This window comes from Ahaetulla prasina, chromosome 15, assembly GCF_028640845.1.
Source record: "Ahaetulla prasina isolate Xishuangbanna chromosome 15, ASM2864084v1, whole genome shotgun sequence".
NCBI lineage: Eukaryota > Metazoa > Chordata > Lepidosauria > Squamata > Colubridae > Ahaetulla > Ahaetulla prasina.
The window spans coordinates 17,343,964-17,369,934 of NC_080553.1; the positions used below are offsets into that span (position 1 = coordinate 17,343,964).

Genomic DNA, 25,971 nt, shown 5'->3' on the forward strand with positions numbered 1-25,971 from the left:
ACTGTCTATTTTTATCTCGCTTACTGCAGAAGGAAGGATGACGTTACATTCATACATCATACTGAATGATGGCTTATTTTAACTAAAGTTGGCTGAAAAAGCACACTCGGCTAAGTTAATGGCAACCTTAAGTCATAAACCACAGTCGGCAAGCTATAGTGCGACACATGGAAACAGTGCATTAAATCGATTTCTCAAGCATGGCGACATGAAGAGGTGGAGACTTCAGGTCCCAGAGTGCTGACTGGGGAATTCTGGGAGTTGAAGTCCACAGATCTTCACACCGCCGCGGTTGAGAGATATTGCATTAAATCAAAATAGAGCAAACTCTATATGGTTTAGCCTTTAGGTATGTTATGCAACTCCAGTGTGCACCTTGAAAAGTTTATTGAAAAGGACCCCTTCCTTCATTTAGGTAATATTGCTATGATGTAAGAGGCTTTTTTTTAATTGTTATTTTTTTTAAAAAAATGGCAAGTAGCAAAACGATCTTCTGGAAATTAAAAAAAAGTCCTGGGAAAGGAAGTGCTGCTTCCTAGTGAAACTTCTCGCCACTGGATGCAAAAGCAGAAATTAATACAGAACAAGGTTCTCCTCCTGTTACATTCCAAATGAAAAGTCCCTTTTCAAGTCCAGATAGAAACCTACAAATGCTCCCTTGGATATGATGGATATCAACTGTCTTCCTTTGTCCAATTTCACGTCGTCATAAGAGGACGCACGGTCTTGATTTGTTCTGGCGTTTGGCCTTCTTGATGGCGTTCAGAGCTATGCTAGCGGCTTCTCTGAAAATGGGTTCAACGTTTTCCCGAAACTTGGCTGAACACTCGAGGTACACGCTGGCGCCGATCTGGCAACAGGCTTCTTCACCCTGCAAGAGGAGAATACCCACAGAAGCCTTGAGTGCTGGCATCAACAGCAAGCAGCAAGATAAACTGATAGATGGCTAACAGATTTTTCATGCTGCTTTGGGGGAGCTGATGGTGAGGAGGGCTACTGACTAGGAGGACATGGGGGTCCCAGGAGGCAAGGAGCAGCGTGCTCTACTGTGCCCCATCTTAAGAGCTGAGCATTGTAGGAGCGAATATATGTACTTCGATCTCATCGCACGAGATGGGCCAATGGACTCGCCTAGCCTCCTAAGGGTCTATGGAAATTCTCAAATCATCCAGGTCATGGTTGTATGCAAAGGTGTTTTTTCTGAAAGACAACTGGGCTTTCTTGGGTTTTTTCCCCCTTGAAAATGTTTTTGTTTTCAAGGGGGGGAAAAAAACCTTGAGAGAAGCAGAACTGAAGAAGCTCCTTGGATGAGAAGTGAAACTTTCTCAAGGAAAAACCCAAGAATGTCCAGTTGCCTTTTTGGAAAAGGACCTTTTTGGATAGCCTCCTTCAGTCTAAACCAAATCATTTTGTGACTCAGTGCAATGTGTGTAACTCCGTCATTAAGTACTTTTCTATGCTGGGTCAGGCAGCAAATTCAGCTCTTCATCTTACAACTTCAATCGAATGCGGACAGACCTGAAGCTTTGGTTTTATGAGTGATGCCTCCTCAACTGATCCGATGCTGCTCGAAAGCACAGGTGACCTGAATTTAGTGGATTATACCTGAAGAAAGAGGTAAGCTGCTTGCTCTCTTTACCTGCTTGTACGTGATCGGCTCCTGTTGAGCAGAACGGAGCTTTTTGAGGTGTTCTTTGTCTTTCCGGAGATCAGTTTTACAACCCACCAAGAGGATGGGGATTCCGCGGCAGAAGTGGTTGACTTCCTGGATCCACTGTTGGGGAACAAAGCGTGGACTTTACTAGATGAGCTCAAACGGAACATGACATACTAAGCTGTGGTTTGTGAGTTGTTAGAAGCCATCTCCTCCTAACTTTCCTGGTTTCTCCTCTCTTGTCTTGAAGGCTGAGAGTTAGATTAACGCTGACTGGTGTAGCTTTGGAAATACCAGAATTACATATGCTAGATGATAGTTTCTTCAATAAGCTGCAACTGGTTTGATTTGTAGTTTACGCAAACCCTTAAATCATGGCTTACAAGCTATAGTGACAGCACAGTTGTCACCAAATCAACTGGAGAAAGCTCCAGACCATATGTGCACTAAAGGACTTCTAAATAGCTGCTTCACAAAGAGGTGACTCTATAGAGAAGAAAATTATGATTCTTTCACGTTTTAGTTCTAAAGACCTCTTACCTTGATTGATACATTATCAAAGCTAAAAGGATTCATGACATCATAGCAAATCAAAACCACATGAGTGCTTTGGTACGAGAGTGGCCGTAAGCGATCATAATCTTCTTGTCCTAAAAGAAAGAAATTACCAAATACATTTAGGTACGTTTCTACATGTGTATGTCTATCTGGCTGACTTCTTGCTTGATCTGGTATTGTAAACAATAATGTGGAGCAGGAAAACTTCAAATGGACAGTGTTTTCAATATACCAAGCAAGATACATTCTGATAATGTTCCTAACTTGGCTACCTTTTGATAAACTAACTTTTTTTTTTAAAAAAAAAAAGCAGAATCAAGATGAATATTACCTGCAGTATCATACAAATGTAAAACGACTTCTTTTTTCCCCACAATGACATTGGTTGTGTATTTTTCAAAGACCGAAGGGGCATATTGCTGTACGGAAGTGGAAAATGAGTGTTATTAGTAATACATTGTCAAGTTTCACAGCTCCTCCCAGTGTGCTTTACAATGTTACATTTCCCTTCTGCAAAAATAGCCACAAAAATTTCCAAATGTTTAAGTGATGGCAACCACATGCATTTAAGCGCTTTTTAAAACTTTTTTTTTTTTTAACTGTCTTAAAACTCTTTTAAAAACGGTTAAAAATGTGTTTTGGGACTTTTTAAGGATAGCAGACTTGAGCCTGGACTGTGGATAGCTTGTTTCTTTGCTCCCATTCTGAGGAAGAGCAGCAAATAAGACAAAAACATAGAAAACTGACGGGCAGCAAAAGAACTAGCTGTCCAAAAATATTCAATAAATCCAAATGCCTGAAACAGCCATTGTGTTGGACTAAGATTAAGATCTATAGGCCTTCGCAAAGGCTAAATTGGACTAAGACTAAGATCTATAGACCTTCGCAAAGGCTAAGACTTATTGGGTTTTTTTCTTGTTTTGGGCTGCATCTAGGATGTGGCACACCACAGACCTCCAGATACTTCTGCCTCTTGGTCCAGGAGTTCTTTCAAGTAGAACACACCGTTGTGTGTGGATTTCTGCAATTGTTCAAGTACAAATCCTGGAAGTAAAGGCAGATTTCTGCAACAACCGGATTCTGCCGTGGATTTCAGTCCCATGCAGACCTATGCATTGCTGAGCTCATTGGAACCAGACTTGCGCTAATGGTGGTACCAGATTCCAGATTTGCTATGGGACCGCATTGATTGCAGAAGCATTTATGCATGGAGATAGCAAGTTGTCCTTAAGGGCCATGTGCAGAAAATGTAATTGCCTCTGAGGCCATCAAGGATGTGCAATCCCCTAACTTTTAAACCCGCGATAAGTGAAGCAGTAACGGGAAGTCCACCCTGCATGCATCCTGTTGCCGGCTACGTAGTTGTTGAGGTGTTTCCTAAGATGAACCACCAAGGGGAACTTTTTGCCCCATTCTAGTAATTTCCATGACGTTTGCATGTGTCATGCGTCGCAATAAGGCAAGCCTTTTTTTGCTTCATTTAAAGCAATTTTGTCCGCTCTCATCAAGTTAATAAACATGAGGGAGGCATGCTTTTTTGCCTAACGGGACCAAGATGGAGCCTCTCAAAATGAGACTCCAATGACTATTTTCTTTTTTAAAGGCTTTATTTCCCGTCTTTTAAGTTAGTTTGTTTATTTATATGCCTCCTTTGTTGTTTATTTTGATTCATCTTGAGACGGAGTCAAGACAATGTTGCCATTTACAGGGCACTGAACCCTTGGGCCATCCTGGCAACATGGGAAGGGCAAAGGCGGTAACACACTATCCAACAACCTATCATCCCCAGCTGTGTCGGTCTTGCACATCTGGACTGATTTTATGTCCGCTACTGGCCAAGAATCTCCTCCTGAGGGGAACAGTGGCTAAGGAAGGTCCTACAAATGGCATCTTTTGCCAAAATCAGGAACTTTACACCTCCAGACTTTAGAGGTGTCAGAATGAGGGTGCCAGGGGATCCTGGGATCCTTGGGGTGGGGGGATCCCTTTCTGAGCGGCCCCCACTCTCAATAGAGGGAAATGCCGCCCTTTTTTTTCTTTTTTGCCTCATGGGATTACAGGAGCCTCCCCTGAAGGAAGCTTCCAGACCTTCTAGAAGCTTCCCGCGCGGAGATTCGGGAACGGGGAGCTTCCCGCGCGGCGCGAGCTGAGGAGGGGGCCGAGCGAGCCCTGATTGGCTGAGAGGGTCTATAAAAGCCGGCGCTCACCTCGGGGAAAGCGCCTTTGGCGTGCACCAAAAGGAGCGAAGTTTTCCCGCAGCCGCCGTCGCCCACCACCACCGCTTTCAGCTCCGTCTTCGAGCCTTTCTTCGGCTCGCTGGCTTCCCGGCTGCCGGGTCCCGAGCTGTTCCTGTCGGCCATGGACTAGCGCTGCCGCCGCCGCTGCTGCTGCCGCCTTGAAAAGACCAGCTTCTCGGGCGAGAGTGGAAGAGAGTCGGCGGAGGCCTCGCCTCCTTCCTCCTCGCTGCGGCTTTGCAGTTTCCCTATAAAGCGGCGAGGGAGGGTCGAAGCCGCCTTGGTCCCTCCGCGTCGACCCAACCTGGGGCATGAAAGGAGCTTCCTTTCCCCACCTGGGCGCTTGGATACCCCAACGCGGGTGCAGGAGGGATCATTTTATTGCCGCTCTGTGGTTCAGGTGCTGCCGTAGAAAACAGGAGCTGAGAGTTCTAGTTCTTCAGGAAGGAAAACCAGCCCAGCCCACCTTGCAAGATTGTTGTGGGGAAAATAGGAGCATTGGACATGATGGCTGCCTTGGGTTACTTACAAAGAAATGAAATAAACGAAAGGGAGGTTAATGTATGGAGGATTCTTCAACTGGGTACCCTCCGAAGTTACATCATCCCCAAAGAGGTTGCACAGATTTCTGCAATCTCGCTTATTCTACACACCACACCACCACCTCTACACCACCACTATTTCATTATATTATGGCCAACTAGTTGGGGCTGATGGGCATTGTAATCCTGGCTTGGAGAACACATCTCCCCAACTACCACCAATTGCAGGTAGTCCTTGACTTACAACTACAGCGGGTCCAAAATTTCTGTTGCTAGGCAAGACTTGAGTTTTACCCCATTTCACAATTTTCTGTACTTAAGTGACTGCAGTTGGTAACCGTTCTTAAGTGAATCTGGCTGCCCCACTTGACTTTGCCTATCACGAAAGGTGATTAATGTGAGCCTAAGAAACTGCGACTGTCAAAAACATGAATTGGTTACCAAGCGGCTGAATTTTGAACACACGACCACAGGGATGCTGGAACAATTAAGTGGAAAAAATGACGACACTTTTTGGTGTCGTAACTTTGAAAGTCACTAAATGAACTTAGGGATATGGTGGCTTAGTGGGTAAGACGCTGAGCTTGTCGATTGAAAGGTTGGCAGTTCAGCGGTTCGAATCCCTAGTGCTGTGTAACGGGATGAGCTCCCGTTACTTGTCCCAGCTTCTGCCAACCTAGCAGTTTGAAAGCAGGTAAAACAATGCAAGTAGAAAAATAGGGACCACCTTTGGTGGGAAGGGAACAGCGTTCCGTTGAGTCATGCCTGCCACATGTCCACGGAGACGTCTTCGGACAGCGCTGGCTCTTCGGCTTTGAAACGGAGATGAGCACCGCCCCCTAGAGTCGGGAACAACTAGCATGCATGTGCAAGGGGAACCTTTACCTTACCTTACCTGAACTTGTAATTTGAGGATTTCCTGTATTTAGCATTATCAATTTGTCTATGGGGGTTTCCAGAGCCCCCTTCACTTTGTCCTGATGGATCCCAAGTCAAGTTTAAGGTTGTTTTTATAAATGCAACAAACCACCTTAGAAGTCTATGAAAAAATAAAAACTTGAGGTTTCCATAATGACTAAAATCTTGTTGCTGCCACACTTGTTTCATCTTCTGGGGTATTTTATTCTTACCAGGAAGTTGCTGTCTTGCTCCTTTCCAGCAAGAAGATATGCAAAATACAGGATGCTCTTTGGGTTTTAAATAGGATTTAGAGTACTGTACAGTGCAAGCACCTTGTGCATGTAAACGATGCTCCCTATATTTGTATTCTTCTTCCAATCAGCTTAAAGATAGTGCATGTAGTCTATTTTTTGACACACATGCAGGAGGGAGGAAGTATCTTTGGCCTACCTTTTGAAATCTCACTTTGGGATTAAGAAATAAACACCCACGCTAAAAAGAATCACAATACAGACGGCAAAGTCATTTTCAGGAAATAGTTTTATTTTTGTCTCACACCATTTGTGCTTATGGTATTTCAACATGCATTTTACATTTTTAAGTGCAATTTTAGTGAGTTGGCTCTGCAGATAAATTGGGAGCTGTGCCCAACTATCCAATTTAGCAGTTCTAAACATTTTTCTAAAGCTCTCAACAGGTGGCAGCACCTTGCCTGGCAACATCCATGAATGTTGGTTTGGATGTCTGTGAAGTCACCATTAACAGGAAGCCATTTTTCTTCCTGTAGCTACTTTGTGTCACCACTAGATGGTCCTCTAGGCCTAAAAAACCCCACCACCCATGGAAGTTTGCTGTGACAGTAAACGGAAGGGGAAATTGCTACCAGTCCAAAAAGCAAAAAGGCGGATGGCGGAGGAAGACGTCAGCTGACCCGAAAGCATAAGCAAGCAATGTCTTCCCGTCCACAGGGCTTTGGACCTGTCTTCTTTGAATGAGCCTCGCCAAGAAAATCACTTCGGAAACCTGGGTAATTTCGCAAAGCTTGAAATATTTATGAAAAATCCATTCAGCTCATTGCACATTAGGTACAATTGGGAGGTGGGATCAAGTTTATGGAAAACAAAAGGCAGAAGTAACTTCTGACTGGTATTTTACCATTGTTGATGCAATGCTTGTAACTGACTTTTCTTGAAAAAATATTACAAGTCACTGTACTTTAATCTCATTTTTTTCCTTTCTGGGATTGGGAACAATATGTTCTGTGCCTTTGTTTTATCTGCATAATTACCTTGTGTGCTAAGCTAACTTCTGGTTTTTAAATGCTGCCTTTGTTTCCTATCCTCTTCCTAAAAGGAAGCTAGGGCGTAGTTTTGCATGATTTTTAAATAATTAGTGCAGTATACATTTCTGGCATTCATTTGTAGTTCGACTACTAATTACAAAACCTCTCAGCCATGAGCATGCCAGTTTTGTACTCTACTGGTGGGTGGGTGGAGTTCTACTATATGTGTAATATACAACTTGTCCACTCCGTAGTAAACACGGAAACAAACCACATCTCCTGTAAAATGAGAAACATACTTCCTCTTTCTCTAAGCCTAGCATGAGTTAGCACTGCAACTAATAGCAAAACTGCCCTCTTTTAACTATGTTTTACATTCTCCCTTTAATTTAGCATCCTCAAAAACATGATATTGGCTGAAGTCAATTTACAGAAACAGTAAGTACAATAAACCTTATTTTTGTATAAATTGGTTCACGTGGTGTTGCAAGGTTTCATTGCTCTATCTTCCAGGTTTCATGTTAAAGCATTATCTGTTTCCTCTACTGCATGCTGACATTTGTTCAAAATGTGTAACCCAATGAACTGAAGTATGTCCAAAAATGACAGAGATTAGTGATGGCAGTACTCTAATCTAGCATTGTAGCTTTGAAGCATTTATGGAGCTGCTACTTGAATACATTTTTATCTGGGAAAACATTTAAATAAACACAAGACTAATTGCTTATTTAACACTTGCTAGCAATTCACTCAAGATGACCAGACAAAAAGTTCCTTTTTAAAGTTTTTTTAAAAAAGGCCTAAATTAAAGATGCATTCAAATATTAAGCAAGCTTAGGGAAATTTGCAAACATAGCAAATGTATGTCATTTTAACCAGGTCACTTAGACCTATCAGCATTGCACAACATTCCAAGCTTGCTTAGTGATTACAGTTTAAGCCATAACGAACAAGGTTTTGCTCATTCAAATCATTTATTTTATTATTCAGTGTATTACATGAATCAAACAGGTGCATTCAGTAATCATGTGTCTTAAGCAAATCTAGCCTTCAATGGCCATCATGTAGATTTGTCATTTTCAGTGGCCAAGGCCAATGTCCTTGAATATTCTACTAATAGCCAATAATCCTATTGAGAGCCCATCCACACTATTTGATAGAGATTCACGCTGCTAGCGGCTGCATTTTGAATACCTGAAAATAACTATTTTACCAGAGCAGTCAGTAGGTGGGTTGAACTTCGGTTTCTTCCATGAACTGAATTGAGTTCATTTTGGCCCAGCAAAGATGTCTAAATTTACACATTGTATCGGTCCAGGTTTGATTTTAGCTTAGTGTGTGATTTAGAACTTCACACAATGGGAAGCCAACTATCGTTTTTTCCATAAAACTCAAACCCAATTTCTACTAAAAGTGATACAATAGAATTCAGCCAATACCACACGTGCACAAAATACACCACACCATGTCATTTTCAATACTATCCAGAGCGCATGTCATCCAGCTATTCAAAGGCATAATAAAATGAAGCTATCGTTGCCCGTCATAAAGTAGAAGCACTCTGAAGCTCCTTGCGTTTAAGTAACTTGAATCATGCTACTTCCTCAGCCATCTCTTAGTGTTGGCAAGACAAACATAACTAAAGCTGGCCTTTTGAGGGAGAGCACAGTCTGCTTCGGGACTTGATGTTTTGCAGTCTGACACAGAACTTTAACCAGTAGGCATTTATTTATGCAAAATGTCCTAATATTTTTGCCTTAAAGGAGTGGCATTAATCACCAAGGCAATTATTCAAAGGTAATGTGATCCAAATGGCACTTGCTGTTCTCAGATTACCTTTGCCCCTAATATACCAACTTGGAAGCACTCTGGAGGATGGACATACAATTTTATTTTGTCTAACAATTCACCAGAAGCATACAATTAAAGAATTGGCTGACTCTTATTGGGATAATGTTATGTCCGTGTGCTTAGGCTTACCAAAGCTACCAAATTTAGCAACATTACCAAAGCTAAAACTAATGCAGTCCTTTTGCCAAGCTCCAACAATGCCATATTCCTTGCCCAAATCCTCAGTAGGGTATCCACACAAACAGTTCCTGGGTTAGGTTGCCTAGTCCGGCATCGGGCACTTGAGAGCAGTTCAGAAAAGGAGTTGAAATACAGGCCAGTGCATCCTAGCAACTGCTCCTTAATAGGATACGATGACAAGATCTGCACCTCAGCCATGATTGGCCAAACGAGCCACAGCAGATCAGACTGATATATAATATTTAATCAAGACCAGAAAGATCAAATTACGGCATAGCACAATATGTGAACAAGACTGGGTTCAAATAACACATTAACCTTGGTTTTCTGTGGCCTGCTGAATAGACAACTGGCTGCATATACAAGACAAAAAAAAACTGACTTGCACACCGCCCAGCAGTGGCTTCGTAAACACCGTTAAGATCGAAACTGAACCAATCACATGATGAATGTGGAGATTCTGCTTTGTTCCTTATGGCCAAGAGCAGCTTAAGATACTCCATAGAGTATCCTTTTACGTAAGCTCCCTACCGCATTCCTCCATTTCTCTTCCCTACCATATGCATTCACACTAGGAAGAAAGGAAGCCAGTCCTGGTTCTTTTGCTTAATCTCTTTCTACGGTCCCCTTATAACTGCCTAAACACCCCCCTTCAGCCACTTTCTTCCTATGCTGGAGAAAGGTTTAAAGTTTAAAGGGAAAAAAAGCATTCAACTAGACCTTGCTCCGGGACAAAGAGCCATTCAGAAAGTGCAAACATTTCATAAAACTGCCCCTCTGTACTCAGGCTTCTGGCTCACAAAAATGGGTGGAGTCTTGGCTGTCTAAATATACAACAAAACAGGAAGCGGGCCAGGAGGCTTGCTTGTAAGAACTTGCTCTCACACAGTTTATTCCCCAAGGTTTGAGTGAAGTTAGTTCGGATTTCCACGCTGGCCTCAATTCAGACTTTTTCTCATCCTATACAGACATTGAACCACTTGGTCTAGAAAAGCATAGAATTTTTCCCTCCAGACTAATTTAACTTGAAATTCTTTAGAAACACCGGGAATGATGTGCATTTTTGCACATCAAGCCTTCTCCAAGGACAGTTGAAAAGGACTGAAGTGAAATACCCTTGAAACTGACATACATTGAAATATCACTGCTTATTGGGTAAACTGATGAAGCAGGCAAGCCATTTCTCCACAAATTCAGTGCAAATCACCCTCTGGAGACAATTTAACAAACTCGACAGTCAACACAGGTCTTCACTATCTGCACAAATATCCTGAACAAATTCCAAAAGTCTATTTTGATCAACCAAAAGACTCAAGTCTTTGCGCCTTCGACGCAGCCACTCTGTTGAAATTTTAAAATAAACGGTCTAATATCCAGAAATTCCAAATTAGGACACAACATTGTAGTACTTAATCTAAGCACTTCAGCCGAGGAAGACCAGGCATTCCATTGTGTCTCAGTCAGTATTCACAACTATTCACGCAAGCTGCAAACATTTTAGTTTATATCTTACCTCAGCCTTGAAATCATGGGATTAAGTTCTACATAAAATGCTCTAGGTATTCCAGCCTTGCCTTCACACCTATCTACAGCATGGGGGGGGGGAAAACAAACCATGCAACTGTATATAGAACAATGGTAAAGGAAATATATGCGGATTGCTTGGAAAACCTGCAACCCAGTTGCAAAAAGAGGTGGAAGCTAAAAAGTAGCCATTGCAGAGTGACCTACATTAGGCTGAGTGCGACGGGTAGGGAAGGAAAAACCCAAGGAAGATGCACAAAGATCTGGGCTGCAGGATCAAGCTTGTACTGGGCTGCTGCTGGTGCCTGGCTCCGACTCATCTGAAAGGAATTTGAGAAGCCATCGGCCGCCAGCAATGTTGGGGCAGATGCCTTCTTAAACCAGCATCTGGGGACTGGGCTCGCTATTCTCACTCCCAGCAAGTAGGTCACCTACTGAGGGAGAGGAAATGGTAAATCGGTAGAAGATGCACGCAACCACACTCTCCCGGCAGGATTGTTCACATGGAAATAACCATGCGCCAGGATGCCTCCTTGCTCAGCCCGGTGGCAGAAATTAAAGCCAGTTCTCCCAAGCTCACTTTAAAGGCCGCCAAGTGTGCAATGTCAGACTAAGCAGGTTGACTCTGAAGCAGTTGGCATAATTCACCGGGATTATGTCCCACTTGTATGCTTTCGACTTAAGCAATCGCTTTACCTTCTCTCTTCCCACAAAGGCCTGAAGGATGACGTGGCTTAATGTTTAACAGGCAGGCAGAGTCCGTTCCTCAGAGCTGTTGCTTAAAAACCGGTTTAACCGCTTGAGCAAATCCCCCAGTAGAGGTGGTAAAATGGCATCCGAGAGGCAACACCCAGGGCCTCCCTCTGAATATTTTAGCAGCAGCAGCAGGAGGGATGTGGAAGAGAAAGGCTTCAACCCTCACCCCTCCCTGAGAGATTGATAGGGAAGAGAAAGGTCAGACGGATTTACGCTTGCCGATCCATGCCTACTTTGCCACTCCGGCTGCTCTGAGGACAGCTAATCTTTTTCTAAGCCCCAAACCAGAGCTGGTGGCTCCTCTACTCCTTTCTGCATCGATTAAAAAAACAAAAAGATCCTGGCCGAGCCTGCGGAAAAGGCTGCATGGAAGAGTCTGGCGTGAAGTCAAGGCCCGAGGCGTCGCCCTTGCTCTTTCAAAAATGCCCCCATGTGGGAACAGCCGAGCGCAGTGAAGCAACCCGGGGATCCACTGCTGGAGAGAGAGCCATCTTGGCTGGAGGAAAGAGAAGGGAGAGCCCGAGTGGCTCTCCTGTCCTTACTCTGGATCTTGGCCCTGCAAACCAAGGGAAGCGAGCGGCTTCAGCCGGGCTACGCCTGGCACAGCCTCCCCACTGCCAAGTCAGCAGATGCCAGCAGGAAGAAGCCCGCTCTGGTCTGACAAGAGGGCACGGCTCCCTTCACTGCTGATGCTGCTGCAGCAGCTGCTGTTCCTCCTCCTCCTCCTGCTCCTCCAACATGGCTGAGCTCACCCTTTCTAGGGGTCAGGGCTGGAGGAGGAGAGGCTGAGCAATGCCGCCAACACCCAGCTTGGAGCTTCCAGGGCAGGAACTCAGGGCGAGTCCTCCCCACCCCTCGCCCATTCGCCTGCAGAAGCAGCAGCAGAGGAAAGCAGGCAGCGCCGCCATGTCTAAGCAACCCTCTCCTTCTGCTGCAAGCAGTGGGGGAGAGGCTGCCTGCCCCAACCGTGCCACGGAGCTGCTGTTGCTGCTGCTGCTGGAGAGACATAGAAGGGCACAGCCTGCTGCCTTAAGAGCCCTGGGAGCGCTCAGCGGAAGAGCAGGCAGGGTTGGAGCCCAGCCAGGAGTTGCTGGCTTGCTGCAAAACCGCCACCATCTTTCCCCGTCCCTCCCTTGCAAGACAGCGAGGAGAAGGCAAGGCATCTGGGCTTCCTCCCTGCTCCGTCCAAGGGGAGAGGCAGGGCCCCAGCCAGGGGGCTGTCCGGGGACCAAAGAAAGCCTCTCGGAGCAGCTCCTGCAAGGCGGAAAAGGAGAGAGAGAGAGAGAGAGCGCAAACAAAGAGTCCCACTGGGAGCCAGCCTCACACACGGTCCCCCCACACCCCACACGGCTCCAGCCTGCCCGCCTCTGAACAGAGAACCGGCCAAACTCCATTTTGCTTCCCTTCCTCACACCCTGGACTGTGTTGTGGGGGAGAGCCGAGCCATGCCAACTCGCTTCCATTGCTGCAGATCGCTGGTTCTCTTGCTTGGAACAGGAAAAGCATTCAGCCAAATAACAAACAAAACAAAAAGCCTTTCTAAGGACTGCAGGAAGCCAACCTCTCCGCTTGTCTTTGCTTGCAATAAGGGGGGGGGAGACACCCCCCCTCCTCCTCCTGCCTGATTTTCAAGGGCAGCAGCTTGGCAGCTTCTCTGAAATCCGCCTGGATCCATCGAGCAGCCCCTCCAGCTCAAGCCCAGCGCTTTGTTTGGCCAAGATGGAAGAAAAGGGATCAGATCCTGGTGGTCTATCTGCCCCCCCCTCCAATCCGCCTAGATGGTTAGCAACATTTCCCCCTCCACCCAACCGAAAGTAGCTTGGATATCCATACTGGAGGAAGCCCTTTTGTCGCAGAGAGAGAGGGGCCTGCTCTCTTCTTCCCCTGCCAGGGCGAAAGCTTCACTTACCCGCACACCATTCCTGACGCAGATCTGGAGGTGAAGTTGGGGGAGGTTGAGGCATATAAAAAGGGCGGAAAAAAAGCCCACTATTGCTAAATATTGGTTACATGCTCTCTGATCTCCCGCAAATTTGCAAAACAAATCTCCTCCAGTCATGTCTAGGGCTAAAAACAACAGAACCAAACCAAAATAAGAAAGAAAGGAGGGGGGGGGGTTTAAGACATCTTACGGATTTTGACTGCGGCCAATTTGGGCTGCCTTAAGTCGGTACATTTCGCGATTTATGCCGCACCTCGAGACAATTGGCGTGGTCTTTCCTCCACCCCACCGCCTTTTTTTTTTTTTTTTTTTTTGGTAAAAAAACATCAATTCCTGCCCGATCTGTCCATGTTAGTGTGGCTACGCCTCATTAAGTTACTGTAGGTCAACATCTCAAGCATCTCTTAAGCCTTCAGAAGCAATTGGTTTAGATCAACAAGACAAATATTTATATATATATATATAATCTATAGATATATGACATGCAGATGAAGCCTGAAAGAAATAAACCAGGAGAACTGCCGTTAACATTAACATGAAAACTACACTTAAGAAGGACAGAATGGATCGGGTACTTACAACGTGAAAGGACAAAAGGAAAGGATCCTGCCTGTTTTGCAAGACTCTCAACGGTGCCTACCTCTTATAGCTTTAACCACGTTACCTTGTTAGCAAGGAAGGATTTAAACGTTTTAAAAGATGGCCAGGTTACGGTTGTTGTTGGTTGGTTTTGTTTTTTTTTTAAAAGTGTTTCGGACTTATCTCGAAATGTACACTTCAGGCGAGAGAGACAGAGAGAGAGAGACAAGCCAGCGCTTTCCACAAAAAAAAAACAAGAGCAAAAGACGCGTGTGATTGACTTTGTTTGGTCATGCAAAACTGGGACTTGCTGGCGTTAAGGGCGTGCCATGACCTAGTTAAGACAAGAGAGCAAGACGGGCTCCGAGTCGAGATGGGGAAAGAAAGAAAAGCAAAAAAAAAAAAACCAAAACCAAAATCCGGCATTTTATCAGGTCTTCCTCCTTCCTCGGGGGTCCTGCTTAAAAAAAAAGGCGGCCAGCCCGCCCGCGAACAAAGGCAAACCCAGCTGGCCACTTTTCATTCCCCTTTTTTTTTTTTTTTTTTTGCAGAAAGAAAAAAAAACATGGCCGAGCACCCGCAGGCGGGAACCCGCCCTCCCCGCTCCTCTCCGGCCGCCTCTCCTCGGCCGTCTGCGGGGCTCGCCTCGCGCGCCGCCTCTAATAACGCCAGCCCGATGCAAGCGGCGCCCCGATTGGCTGGGCCCGCCCGGGCCCCCTCCGACCAGCCAATTGCCACGCCGAGGCTCCCCGTTACCCACCCCCCCCAAAATAAAGCCCCCGCCGCGGCCAAACCGCCCCGAGCCCGACAAAGCCGCCCTAGAGAGGGGGGGCGCGCGCGAGGGCCGGCCTGTCTTCGAGACGCGGGCAAAGCAGAATGGGAGCCGCCTCCTGATTGGCTGCCCGGCTTCCTTTCATCCTCTTCCCCTCCCTGCCTCGAATCGTAAAATTGACACATTGTAACAAAACTGGGGGCGCCTCTTTCCTCCTCCTCCTCCTCCTGCCCCTCCTCCTCCTCCCCCGCCCGACGGGGAAGGGAAGGGGCCGCTGAGCGCCGCGGATCCCTGCCAAACTTGGGGGGGGGGGGAGGGAGAAAAAAAAACTCCCCCAGTTTCAAACGTGTCCCCCCACAAGCCTTAACACGGTCTCCTCCTCACACACGCCCTCCCATCCATTCCTCCCCTCTTTTCTCTCCCACCCACCGCCACCATCCCCGGTGGGTCCCTTCCCTCCTTTAGGTAAAGCTAGTCGGCAGATTCCACGCGGGCGTGGGAGGGGGTCGGGCGTGGGGAGAAGCCAGGCCCTTATGGGCGGGGCGGGGCGCGCGGGGCGGCGGGGCGGGCGGGCGGGGGGCTTGGCGGCGCGGCGCAGCTGCCGTGAATGTGCCTTCGGCGGAGGGCGGTTAGCCATTCGCCCAGCTCCCTGGCGGAGAATTGTGGGATGCCTGAGCAGCCGCCGAAGGAAGGAGGCAGGCGGGCAGCGCGCACACACAATATGTGCTGGCTCGCCAAGCGGAGGAAAAGCGCCCAGGCGGCAGGAGGCGCCCCGGCCCCGCGGAAGGGAGCCCGCGGCCCCGTGTGAAGGAGGAGGAGGAGCGGCCGAGGCCGAGGCGGCGGCGGCGGCGGCCTCTCCCGGCCCCGCGGACGGACGATCGGCCCGGCGGACAATGTCTTTCAAAGAGAGCAAGGCGGCGGCGGCGGCGGCGGCGGCGGACCGAGCCAAGCCGAGCGAGGAGCCGGTCCGCAAACTGAGTTCAAGTGAGCGCCGCTGCCTCTGCCTCTGCCTTCCTTTCCCTCCCCCCCCCGACCCCCTCGGTGGCTCCGATGGGGCAGCGGTGGCAACGGCGCCGCTTCCACCCCCTCCCCGGTTGGCCGGGGCTGCGAGGCGGAGAGGGGGGCCCCCTGGCTGCCTGCCTCCTCCTCCTCTTCCTCCTCCTCCTGCCCTCTTTCCCTCCCTCCTTTCTCCTTCTCACCCCCCCCTTGCTAACTCCGGGGCTTCATCCCCCCTTCCTTCTTTGCCGCCCCTCTCCCAGGTTGGATCAACGGCATGGAGAGCGGCCCGGCGGGTCCCTCGGCCGAGAAGAAAACCACCACTGGAAAAGTTACAAGTTGATTATTGACCCGGCGCTGAAGAAAGGCCAGCACAAACTCTACCGCTACGATGGGCAGCACTTCAGCATTCCTGTAAGGGGGGGGGGAGATGGTTCCCAAGGGGGGGTGGGAGGGAGGAAAAGGGAAAAGAAAGCTCCCCTTGCATGCCTGCCTGCCTGCCTTCCCCAGTTTTCTCTTCCTCCCCTCCAAAATCATCTGGAATACCTGACCCTCTTTCTAGGGAAGTGCAGAGAGCTTTCTTGATGTCCTGGGGGAGAAAAAGCTTGCACGGAAACAACCAGCACTGAAGTTACACCCCCCCCCCCATGCAGCCTGTCAGAAAAAAAGAAAAAGGCTGCAGCTTTCTTTTGCATGTCCCCTCCGGTGGCATCGAAAGTGTCCCGTTCCCCCCCTTCACTTCTTAAAAAAAAAAAAACTAAGCCTGTCCTTTGGCTTCCTTGCTTTGCAATTCTGCAGGGTAAACTTTTTTGCCCTGCTGGCCAAGATCGGATGGCTACCTGCTGGCTCTTCAGGAGGGGAGTGATGTCCCCTTGCTGCTTTTCCATTGATTTATTATTATTATTATTATTCTCTCTCTTCTTTTTTTTTTTTTTTTTTTGCAGAATCCCAGTCTGGCTCCCGTGGAGTGCGTGGAGGACCCCAGGATAGGACGCATATGGACCAAAACGAAAGAACTGGAGCTCTCCGTCCCGAAATTTAAGGTAGAGAGAGAAAAAGAGAGAGAGAGGTGCTGAGTGGGACTTAGGTGGTAGTGCTGGTGCTCCTGTCAGCTTGAAGTCTCTTCGGGCTTTCTTGTTTGTTGAGCAATTAGCGTAGCCAAAGACAGCCAGGTGAAGAAGTTGAGCGGCTGTTTGTCAAAAGTTGGCTGGATTGAGGCAGACTTTGAGAGCCGCTTTCCAGATTGTCAGTTGTTGTGTAAACAAGGCATGGCCAAGGAGGTAGCAGCCTGGGAGTTTTGACTGAGCCGCTAGCTAGCATGAGAGGACGGGGAAGGCTCTCCCATTTAGCAGAAGCCTTTTAAACTTTCATTTCGCTCTCCCGTTCGAGAGAAGCATCTTAAACTTTCATTTTTCCCACCAAACCGTTGACTGACTCCCACCCCTGGTTTTTGTTTTTTTTTCCCCTCCCTTCCTCCCCCTCCCCTCCCTCCTGTTACGGGCTCTGCTTCCTTCCCCCGCCCTCCCGCCCCCATGAACTAACCCTCCAGATCGATGAGTTTTACGTGGGGCCCGTGCCTCCCAAGCAAGTCACTTTCGCCAAGCTGAATGACAACATCCGTGAAAACTTCCTGACCGACATGTGCAAAAAATACGGCGAGGTGGAAGAAGTGGAGATTCTGTACAACCCCAAGAACAGGAAGCACCTGGGCATCGCCAAAGTCGTCTTCGCCACCGTCAAAGGTGCCCGGGAAGCCGTTCAGCACCTGCACAACACTTCCGTCATGGGGAATATCATCCACGTGCAGCTGGATACAAAAGGTGGGGGGGGGAACCCCCTTGGATGCAGTCTCTCCTCCATCTTGCTCTGTTTTCTTTCCTTACCTTTTGCTCCGCCGATCATGGAGGGGCGGGGGGGGGTGTCATTTGCAGATGTTAATTAATTAAAAGGGGGAAACTGTTAAATGGCTGTCCCTCCCTCTCTCTCTCTCTCTCTCACACACACACACACACACACCCCTGTGTCTCCTTGCTTTTCTGGGCTTTCGGTTGTCACGTGGAGTTGAATGTGTTGTCGGTTGCTAAGAGACAGGCCTGTAATTTAGCAAATGCTGCCATCCGCTCACTTTCACTCATTCAGTCCTTCGCTCTCTCGCTGACCCCACTGCTTGCCAAGCTGCCCTCGCCTCACCTTTTCCTTGCACCTCTGGGCCCAAAGTATGCTTTTTGCCCTTAAAAGATGGTGGGGGGTGGTGGGGGGAAGAATTCCCTTTAGAAAAATGTCTGAGAAAATTTTAAAAGGTTTATCCCCTCCGAGGGGGATTATGGCAGAGCCCTTCCTTTTTATCTTGTCCCTTTACTGTGGAAATCAATATATCCTTAAAGTGGACTGCAAAAATCTTTCTTGCCTTGTTTCTTAAAGAGACAGTATACCCTTATTCCTTCCAAGAGTGGAGAGTCCGGAGCGCTGGCCCTGCTATTTTTTTTTTTCTCCTCCTCTTCCTTGTGGCGTGCGGCAAAGAAACATAACTTCAGTCATTCCGACCAATTTGTTACTTTAATATATAACATGTAACTTGTTTTCTTGGGAACCGGGAGAATTCCCCTTTAAAAAGAAGAGGGCAATGTTACATTTTGGAGCAAAAGGGTTGAAAAGCCTACGTAAACAAAGAGGTTATTTTTGTATATTGGAATTCTTTTATTTTTAAAAGCGTTTGCGCTAAAGTTTGAAACTGTGTGTTGTTTTCAATGCTAAATGCTGGAACGCAGCTTTGATCCAGTTCACGGAATTTCAGTGGAAGTAAAACATTTTTTTCACCCATGTTGTGAACCAGAGGATTCAGACATGCATATTAGAAAAAAAATGGATTGATCAAGGAAAAGGAAATATAGGTCAGGTAGAACGGCTTTGCTATTCAGTGTACTTTCCACATTATTTTGAGGCACCATTGCATTAATTCTGCCTAGTGAAATATAATCAATAAACGATATCGCCCTTTGTGATTTTAGCTTTGCCCTGAGTACTTTGTGAAACATCAGTTGAGCTTTTAATATTTTCAGTCCAGCCCAACCCTAACTTTATTAGTTTGGAGTAATTCCAGTGAGTTAAACAACATTTACTTACGAACGATTGTAGCCTGAAGTCTTTCTGGCTTTAAATGAAAACAATAATGTGAAATCTTCATAATTCTTACTTAATTGCTTGAAACTTCAGGCTGCTATTGTATGAAAACTCAGCATTAGTATTTTGCACGCGTTTTGACCGCTTACTGCTAATAAAAATGAAGTTATAGGTTTCTGTATAAATACTAGCCTTTGAAATAATTGTTTCCTCTTTGGATTCTGACATATCCAATACTTTTTAGTTAATTATGTGACGTTTTCAGTGTTAAAGAGAGTGCATAATGCTTAAATGTTGGTCTCTGAAGACTATAACCCCAGAGATCTTAAAAGTGGTGTAACTTTAAACTGTGAGTCATTTAAGGTGAAACTTGTACGATATTGTATAGTAAGAGTGTGGCTGTTGCTAATACTGAGATAATAAGCCCGAACTAGTGATACCTTGATTTTTGGTTTTTTATTTTTGATTTGTAACTGAGACAGTTAACCTGCCCAGTGAAATTGCACAATCTTGTCTCATAATTGAGTGTGATAACGTAGGGTTGAGGCTAGGAGTTTGCAACTTCACACAATTGCTTTGGGATTGCAAGAACAAGTCTTGTCGCCCCCTTGGAGAAGCTCAGAAGCAAGAGATGGAAGCAGATCGGAAGCTAATTCTCTTCTCTCCTCATGACTCTTCTTCTCTCCCTGTCCTCCACAACTGACGTTCAGGAGCTGCTAGATCTGAACATAGGGGTCAATCTCAGCCATTAAATTAAGACAGCTTCCTTCTCCATGGTCAGAGGAACCCCTTGTGCCATTATTTGGTGACTTGTCAGTCATTTAGACACTTGGAAGGGAGATAACCCACTCATCCCTCTTCTTGGTTTTCATGCAGACAGAGGTCACTAATGGACAAGCCCAAAGTCTAGAAGAGAGATCTGTTGCTGTCTCCACTTCACGCAAGAGTGAGGGTTCTAGGTCAGGGGTCTCCAACCTTGGCAACTTGAAGACTTGTGGACTCCAACTCCCAGAATTCCTGGGAGTTGAAGTCCACAAGTCTTCAAGTTGCCAAGGTTGGAGACCCCCGTTCTAGGTCATTCTAGACATTGGCCCCATCGTTCGTCTTTAACAGTGATTTTGTTACCTCTCCAGGTGAGAAGCGCATGCATTTTTATGAGCTCCTTGTGAACGGGCTCTACACTCCGCAGACTTTGCCAGTGGAGACTGAACAAGACGCATCCCCCACCCTCAGCGAGACCCTGCAGGTATGTTTGGAGCTTGGTTTATTTTAAGTGACGCTCCAGGATTGGCACCCGGTCTAAGAAGAGCTTTGTTGACAGCAAACTATGATTTGGATATACTGGTCTGTCTGCCTGGTCCAAGAAGGACGTGACTGAGATGGATGTCACATTAGTTCTGGTTTTCCCTTTGGCAGTCAAACTTTGGAATAGACCCCAATCATGGCTGGGGAATTCTGGACATTGAAGTCCAACATATCTTAAAGGGGCCACATTTGACATTGGTTTAGGGTATATATTTCATTCCCTAACAAAATCAATCGTATTTTTATTTATTCCATTTCTACGTCTCTGTCCCTGTCAGCCCAGTTGACTCTCAAAATAACCGGAACAGCCTCGTACATTTCATGTGAACTTAACCGTTTAGAATAGAATAGAATAGAATAGAATAGAATTTTTATTGGCCAAGCGTGATTGGGCACACAAGGAATTTGTCTTGGTGCATATGCTCTCAGTGTACATAAAAGAAAACCGTTTATATGACTGGCTTTGTCAAATAATCTTGAAAGTTGCTGAGTTTCTTCTGAGCTTCTATTGCAGTCGACAGATAGTAGTCAGTTGGCTTTCTGACAGTGTGATGTGTTCCTGATGTCCATTTCTTGTGGTTTCTATATCTGGCCAGTTGACCACGATAAAAGGGGATTTTGACTGCTTATCTTAGATATCTGCTTTTGGGTGATTCAAGCAGGGACCTTTGATGGAAACCACAAACTTTGATTTTACTCTGTGCCCAGGTCGAAGTTAGGAGTGTGACGACCTCCATTTCCACATTTTTAAGCGATTTCAATTGAAATTGGTTTTTGTGAGGACTGCTTAAGAAGTCACCTAGTCCAATTTTGAAATCCAAGCAGGGAAGAGAGAGAGAACTGTCTTGAAGTAGTGTTAATAATTGAAGTTTGACCCTATACATTTGGATAAGGGATGTAAAGAACACTAGTTGTTTGCCAGTTGCAAAACACCACAACCAGATGCTAACAAAACAAAAATAGGTGTGTTTCCTGGAGGTGTCACTTGCTTCTTTAAAAAAAAAATCAGAATTCCTTATTCTATCAGCTAACCCTCTGTAAGTCATTTAGATTGAACTGGTGTTTAATTAAGTATAAAGAGCTTCCATCCATTGTGAGCGTTCACTTTTGTCTAGCAAGAATTTAAATGAATATTTTAAAACTATCCATGTTCAAGATAGGTTTCCTGGGAAGCCAGCTCCCTTCTTGATGGAAGCACCTGTTGCCTAGAATTTTAAATGCCTCTCTTCAGCCTTTTTTTCAATCTTTAATCTCCCAATTGCTTAAACGGCATAATTTTATTCGATCAGGCCAGTATATGCAAAAAAGATGATGCCCTTGATCACTTTTCATTTCCGGCTGCCTTTTGGAAGTTTGATTTAAAAAAAAAAAAAGCTGTGAAATTGAACTCGGTTGAGCAACTTCTGCACGTGGTTCCCCTGTTTGAAGTGCCATCTCTTGTTGGGATACAGAATCACTGACTTTGTCAGTTTCTGCGGATGTTTTTTTTAAAAAAATGTATCAATAATTCTTCTACAGGCATCATTCAGAATTGTAGAGGAAACATTGTGGGTTGTTGTTTTTGTTTTTTTTTAAACCTGTTACAGTTGCCCAACTTTCTTCCTTTTCCCGTAGCCTCCTTTTTGTAGAGTTTAATTGATCCAGAATTAAGAATGACATTTCACATTCCTGATGCTCAGCTCGGAACCTAGTCAGATCAAGCAACTCCCCCGTGGGTTTTCTTACAAAGCAAAGGAATTTCAGAGGGATCTTTCTCGCCAGGCTTCATAAAAATCCTTCCACTGAACAGCCAGATTCAGGGGCACAATGGTGGGAAATAATATTAAGACCCTTTTCCGGGACCCCCCAGAGGTACTTGGGCCTCTGTTTCTTTATAGGGTTCGGTTTTATTGATCGCTGACCTTGTGGTTACCCATTTATTTATTTCAATATATATGGCTGCCCATCTCAATGTTTTAGTTTCAAGACTGATTCCTGCCGCCACTGAATGAGACATATATTGATCATCAATTGTGTTGTAAATGTTGTACCTTGATGAACGTATCTTTTCTTTTATGTACACTGAGAGCATATGCACCAAGACAAATTCCTTGTGTGTCCAATCACACTTGGCCAATAAAATTCTATTCTATTCTATATGTAGATTGTATATAAGGGGTTGATTGTGTGTATGTGTGTACTGGTAAGTTCTTGACTTATGACTGTTTTAATGACAGTTCAAAGTTACAATAGGGCTGGAAAAAATAAGAAATGAGCTATACTTATAACAGTTGCATGTTATCACAATATGAGCATTTGGCAATTTTGCACATTTACCACCGTTTGCAACATCCTGCAGTCCTGTAATCATGATATGGGATCCTTATTTGCCAATTTCCGCTTAAAAACCCCTGTCCCAGTAAGGAAGCTATATTCACTTAACGACCATGTGATTCGTAAAAATTGTAAAACCCGCTCCAATTCAAACTTACGACAGAAATTCCAGGCCTGCTTGTGGTAGTAAATCCATTATGTGTGTGTATTTGTGTGTGTGTACACACGCACTCCATTCCATATTATTTCGTGCAATGCTTAGCATCTATCTCATTCGCTCCGCTCTTCGGATTCGCGAAACCGCTGAAGATGTCAAAGTAAATTTTAATTGACAGCAATCATTGGTGGCTGCTCTTCTGGTTCTTAACAATCCATATCTGGAAAGATGCCACTGGCCCTACCGTGTCTTCCTGGTATTTTATTATCGAAGCCCTAGTTTGTTTGGTGTTTTTTTTTGGTTTTTTTTTAAAGTGTGTTTAATTCTGCACAGGATTTTTTTTTTAAAAAAAAAAAGACAGATGAATAGATTAGAGGAAAGAGTGACTTCAGCATCAGGAACATTTTGTGCCACGACTGTGTTTCCTTCTCGGCATCTAAGGCAAACTTTGTGCAAGTCAGGTGACACCCTCAGGGAGACTTGGCAGTTGCCCATTCAACCAGGGTTAGCAGTTAAGCAAGACCCACAGCTCAATCCCCGCCCAAGGGGAGGGGTGTGTCATACTACGAGGACATGTATTATGTACTTGCTGGCTGGGGAATTCTGGGAGTTGAAGTCCACAAGTTTTAAAGTTGCCATGTTTGGAGAGCCCTGTTCTAGTAGATTGCACCTGTTCTTTACCTGCCTCTCTTGCCTTTTTTTTTCTTTTTCTTGCAGCTGGCCGACACTCTGAAACGGCTCAAGGACAGCGGTCTTTCTTCGGCAGGATCCTCCACCACCCCAAACAGCAGCACCCCGTTTTCCCACGACACGGCCTTTTCCAGTTGTCGACAGGACACCCCCAACTCCTACAGCCAGTTCACCCCCCAGTCCCAAGGAACGCCTCTGACCCCACGTGTGGGGACCCCCTTTTCCCAGGACTCCGCCTACTCTAGTCGACAGACCACGCCGGCCTACCATTTTGGACAGGACTCCAGCTACAAACCCCGGAGGCACGAAACGAAATTCACGGATGCTTATAACCGCCGTCTGGGCCACCACTACGTGCATAACTCAGCCGGGACTTTCCGAAGCTCCGAGCATCAGTTCGGCGCCTTCAAGTCCCATCAGCCGGAAACGGTGCAATATCCCCAGGCGTCTCCCGTGAGTCACTCGGGTGCTTCGACGTACAAATCCGCCTTCTCCCCCTACCAAGCCCCAGCCACGTACCCCCAGCCCGAAGAGCCCCAATTTTCTCAAACGTCCCGGGAAGTGGAATACCGGCGGCCCCCACCCCCACCCCCCGCCGAGGTGACCGTCGAAAGTAGCGCAGCTCCTCCTGCGGAATTCGTCCCTGCGAAGGACAAACCGGAGGAGCCCCCTCCTCTTCCTCCTCCGCCGCCCCCGGAGCCCGACAGTCTTAATGAGCCTTCCTCTGTGGGGCCGTCTTTCGGCCAGACTCCAGAAGGGAGCGAGACGCCCGGCACCCCAACCGTAGAATCGGAAAGTCAGCCTAACAGTTTGGACTCGAGGATCGAAATGCTTTTAAAAGAGCAGAGAACAAAACTCTATTTTCTCAACGAGCACGACTCGGACAATGAGATACGAATGGAAGGCAGTCCCATTTCCTCGTCCTCTTCCCAGCTTTCCCCGATCCCAAACTCGCAGCCCAACTATAGAGCGCAAACCCCTTCCTCGCGCCCTTCCAGCACCGGCTTGGAAGACATCAGCCCAACCCCGTTGCCCGATTCGGATGACGACGAGCCCATCACCGTGGTAGCTTCTGCCTGCCAGAACTCGAGAGGGGCAGCTGAGGCGAGTGTCACACCTGTGGACCAGCTCAACAGGACTTCCAAATCGGAACCCTTGGAGGCTAAAGAGACGCAGCCGGTTGGCAGCAGCCCCGTGCCGGAAGAAATGGAAGAGGTAAGGGAGCAGATGTGCGGGTAGCCCTTCGGCTTAGGGCCACAATAGAGCCTAAAATATCCGTCAGTAAGTGAGACATCGGTTAGGTGAGTTTTGCCCCATTTTTCGACTTTTCTCGCGCAGTCGTTAAGTGAGGAATGTGGTGGTTCAGTGAATCTGGCTGCCCTATTGACTTTGCTTATTGGAAGGTCACAAAAGGGGATCACATGACCCCAGGACACTGTGGCTGTCATAAATACGAGTCAAGTTGCCATGCGTCTGAATTTTGATCACGTGATCGTGGGGATGCCACGACGGCCGTGTGGAAAAACTGTTGCTAGTTACTTATTTCAGGGCCTTGTAACTGCGAACGGTCACTAAACAAATCGTTGTTAAGTTGAGTATAGGTGGCAGTTGCAGACATCCAAGCTTGTCTGAGAAATCCATTGGAATCTGCACCCATGGGAGTGTACAGGTATTCTTTGACTTAACGATCGTTAACCTTAACGACCAAGGTTACAACGATGCTGAAAAGCGGTATTTATGACCGGTCCTCAAATTTGCCATAGAAGGTCCAGTCCGAATTGGGGTCGTAAAGTCAAGGATGACCAATGTAATAAGCATGGATTACGCACGAGATGTTGGATTTGCAAAACTGGATCTTGTATCCTGCTTGGATATCATCTCCTTTTGGAAATGATTATAGAATACACCGGAGATTTGCGGGGAGGAGGAGGAGGGGGGAAAAAAAAGAAATATTCTGTTTCTGCACGAAGACCCTGGTTTGCTACTATTGGAAATAAAAAAATAATCCCAGCCAATGCTATTGCCAGCCGTGTGATGGAAATTCCCTTTTCTGTGTCAGCTGGTTGGAGTTTAGCAGAAAGATGCTTCTGTGTTCCGTCTGGTGATGATAAGACTTCCCGCGGGAAGCTGCATTCATCCCAGGATTGGGGTTTTTGTGTGTGTGTGTGTGTGTGTCACCTGGGATGCCAATTTATTGCTGGGAGCAATTGATCCATTGGACGGGGAATGCTTTTGAATCTTCCCTTGAATGGCTTTTCAAAAGGAGTTGGACTGTTTTTACGAGCAGTTGTATTGTATTGTGATACACGTTTTGATTCCAACAAAAATTCAGATAATATAGCTAAACATCTGGCTAAACATCGCTGAAAGAAGAGCGCTTTAATTTTGTTTTTTGTTTATGTTTTATTTTGTTTTATTTAGATAACATTCAATTTTCATCAAACTTTGTGTGGTCTGGGCACAGTTATGTTTAAGTAGTCATAATACACATCTTTGTTGTAGTGTTCATCGCCATGATAGTAATAATATAACAGCAATAATACTTAATACATCATCTTATTTAACAACTCTCCACTTAAAACATTTCCTCATTTTGTATCTCCTCCTTTCTAACTT

The 25,971-nt window shown here is 46.2% G+C and overlaps 2 protein-coding genes across 5 annotated transcripts in view; one reads left to right on the forward strand and one right to left on the reverse strand.

Annotated features, from left to right (window-relative positions):
* Window positions 1-468: 468 nt before the first annotated feature.
* Window positions 469-13,862, reverse strand: RHOF (ras homolog family member F, filopodia associated). Of its 3 annotated transcripts, none has more exons than XM_058158539.1 (5): window positions 13,391-13,862; window positions 2,544-2,631; window positions 2,195-2,304; window positions 1,640-1,774; window positions 469-871 (listed from the first exon to the last, which is right to left on the reverse strand). In XM_058158539.1, exons 1-5 carry the CDS (start codon window positions 13,538-13,540, stop codon window positions 707-709), a joined length of 648 nt encoding a protein of 215 aa, XP_058014522.1. In that variant the 5' UTR covers window positions 13,541-13,862; the 3' UTR covers window positions 469-706. The 3 variants fall into 3 exon arrangements, with proteins under 3 accessions (XP_058014522.1, XP_058014521.1, XP_058014520.1); XM_058158538.1 differs by lacking the exon at window positions 13,391-13,862 and adding an exon at window positions 4,420-4,706; XM_058158537.1 differs by lacking the exons at window positions 2,544-2,631; window positions 13,391-13,862 and adding an exon at window positions 4,420-13,384.
* The window catches only part of SETD1B (SET domain containing 1B, histone lysine methyltransferase), a 43,670-nt gene continuing 24,485 nt past the window's right edge, over window positions 6,787-25,971 (forward strand). For both annotated transcript variants that reach the window (XM_058158521.1, XM_058158522.1), the window contains exons 1-7: window positions 6,787-6,915; window positions 7,564-7,608; window positions 16,034-16,184; window positions 16,715-16,813; window positions 17,320-17,590; window positions 20,024-20,136; window positions 23,383-24,570. In XM_058158521.1, coding sequence (XP_058014504.1) covers window positions 7,577-7,608; window positions 16,034-16,184; window positions 16,715-16,813; window positions 17,320-17,590; window positions 20,024-20,136; window positions 23,383-24,570 — 1,854 coding nt within the window. In that variant the 5' untranslated portion in view covers window positions 6,787-6,915; window positions 7,564-7,576. The remainder of the gene's footprint in view (window positions 6,916-7,563; window positions 7,609-16,033; window positions 16,185-16,714; window positions 16,814-17,319; window positions 17,591-20,023; window positions 20,137-23,382; window positions 24,571-25,971) is intronic.

Coding starts and splice junctions, on each gene's coding strand:
- RHOF (XM_058158537.1), bottom strand. CDS start 4,759: ATGCCCCAGGTTGGGTCGACGCGGAGGGACCAAGGCGGCTTCGACCCT. Junction 1,775..2,194: donor TTGATAATGTATCAATCAAG/GTAAGAGGTCTT, acceptor GTTCCCCAACAG/TGGATCCAGGAAGTCAACCA. Junction 872..1,639: donor AGCCGATCACGTACAAGCAG/GTAAAGAGAGCA, acceptor CTCCTCTTGCAG/GGTGAAGAAGCCTGTTGCCA.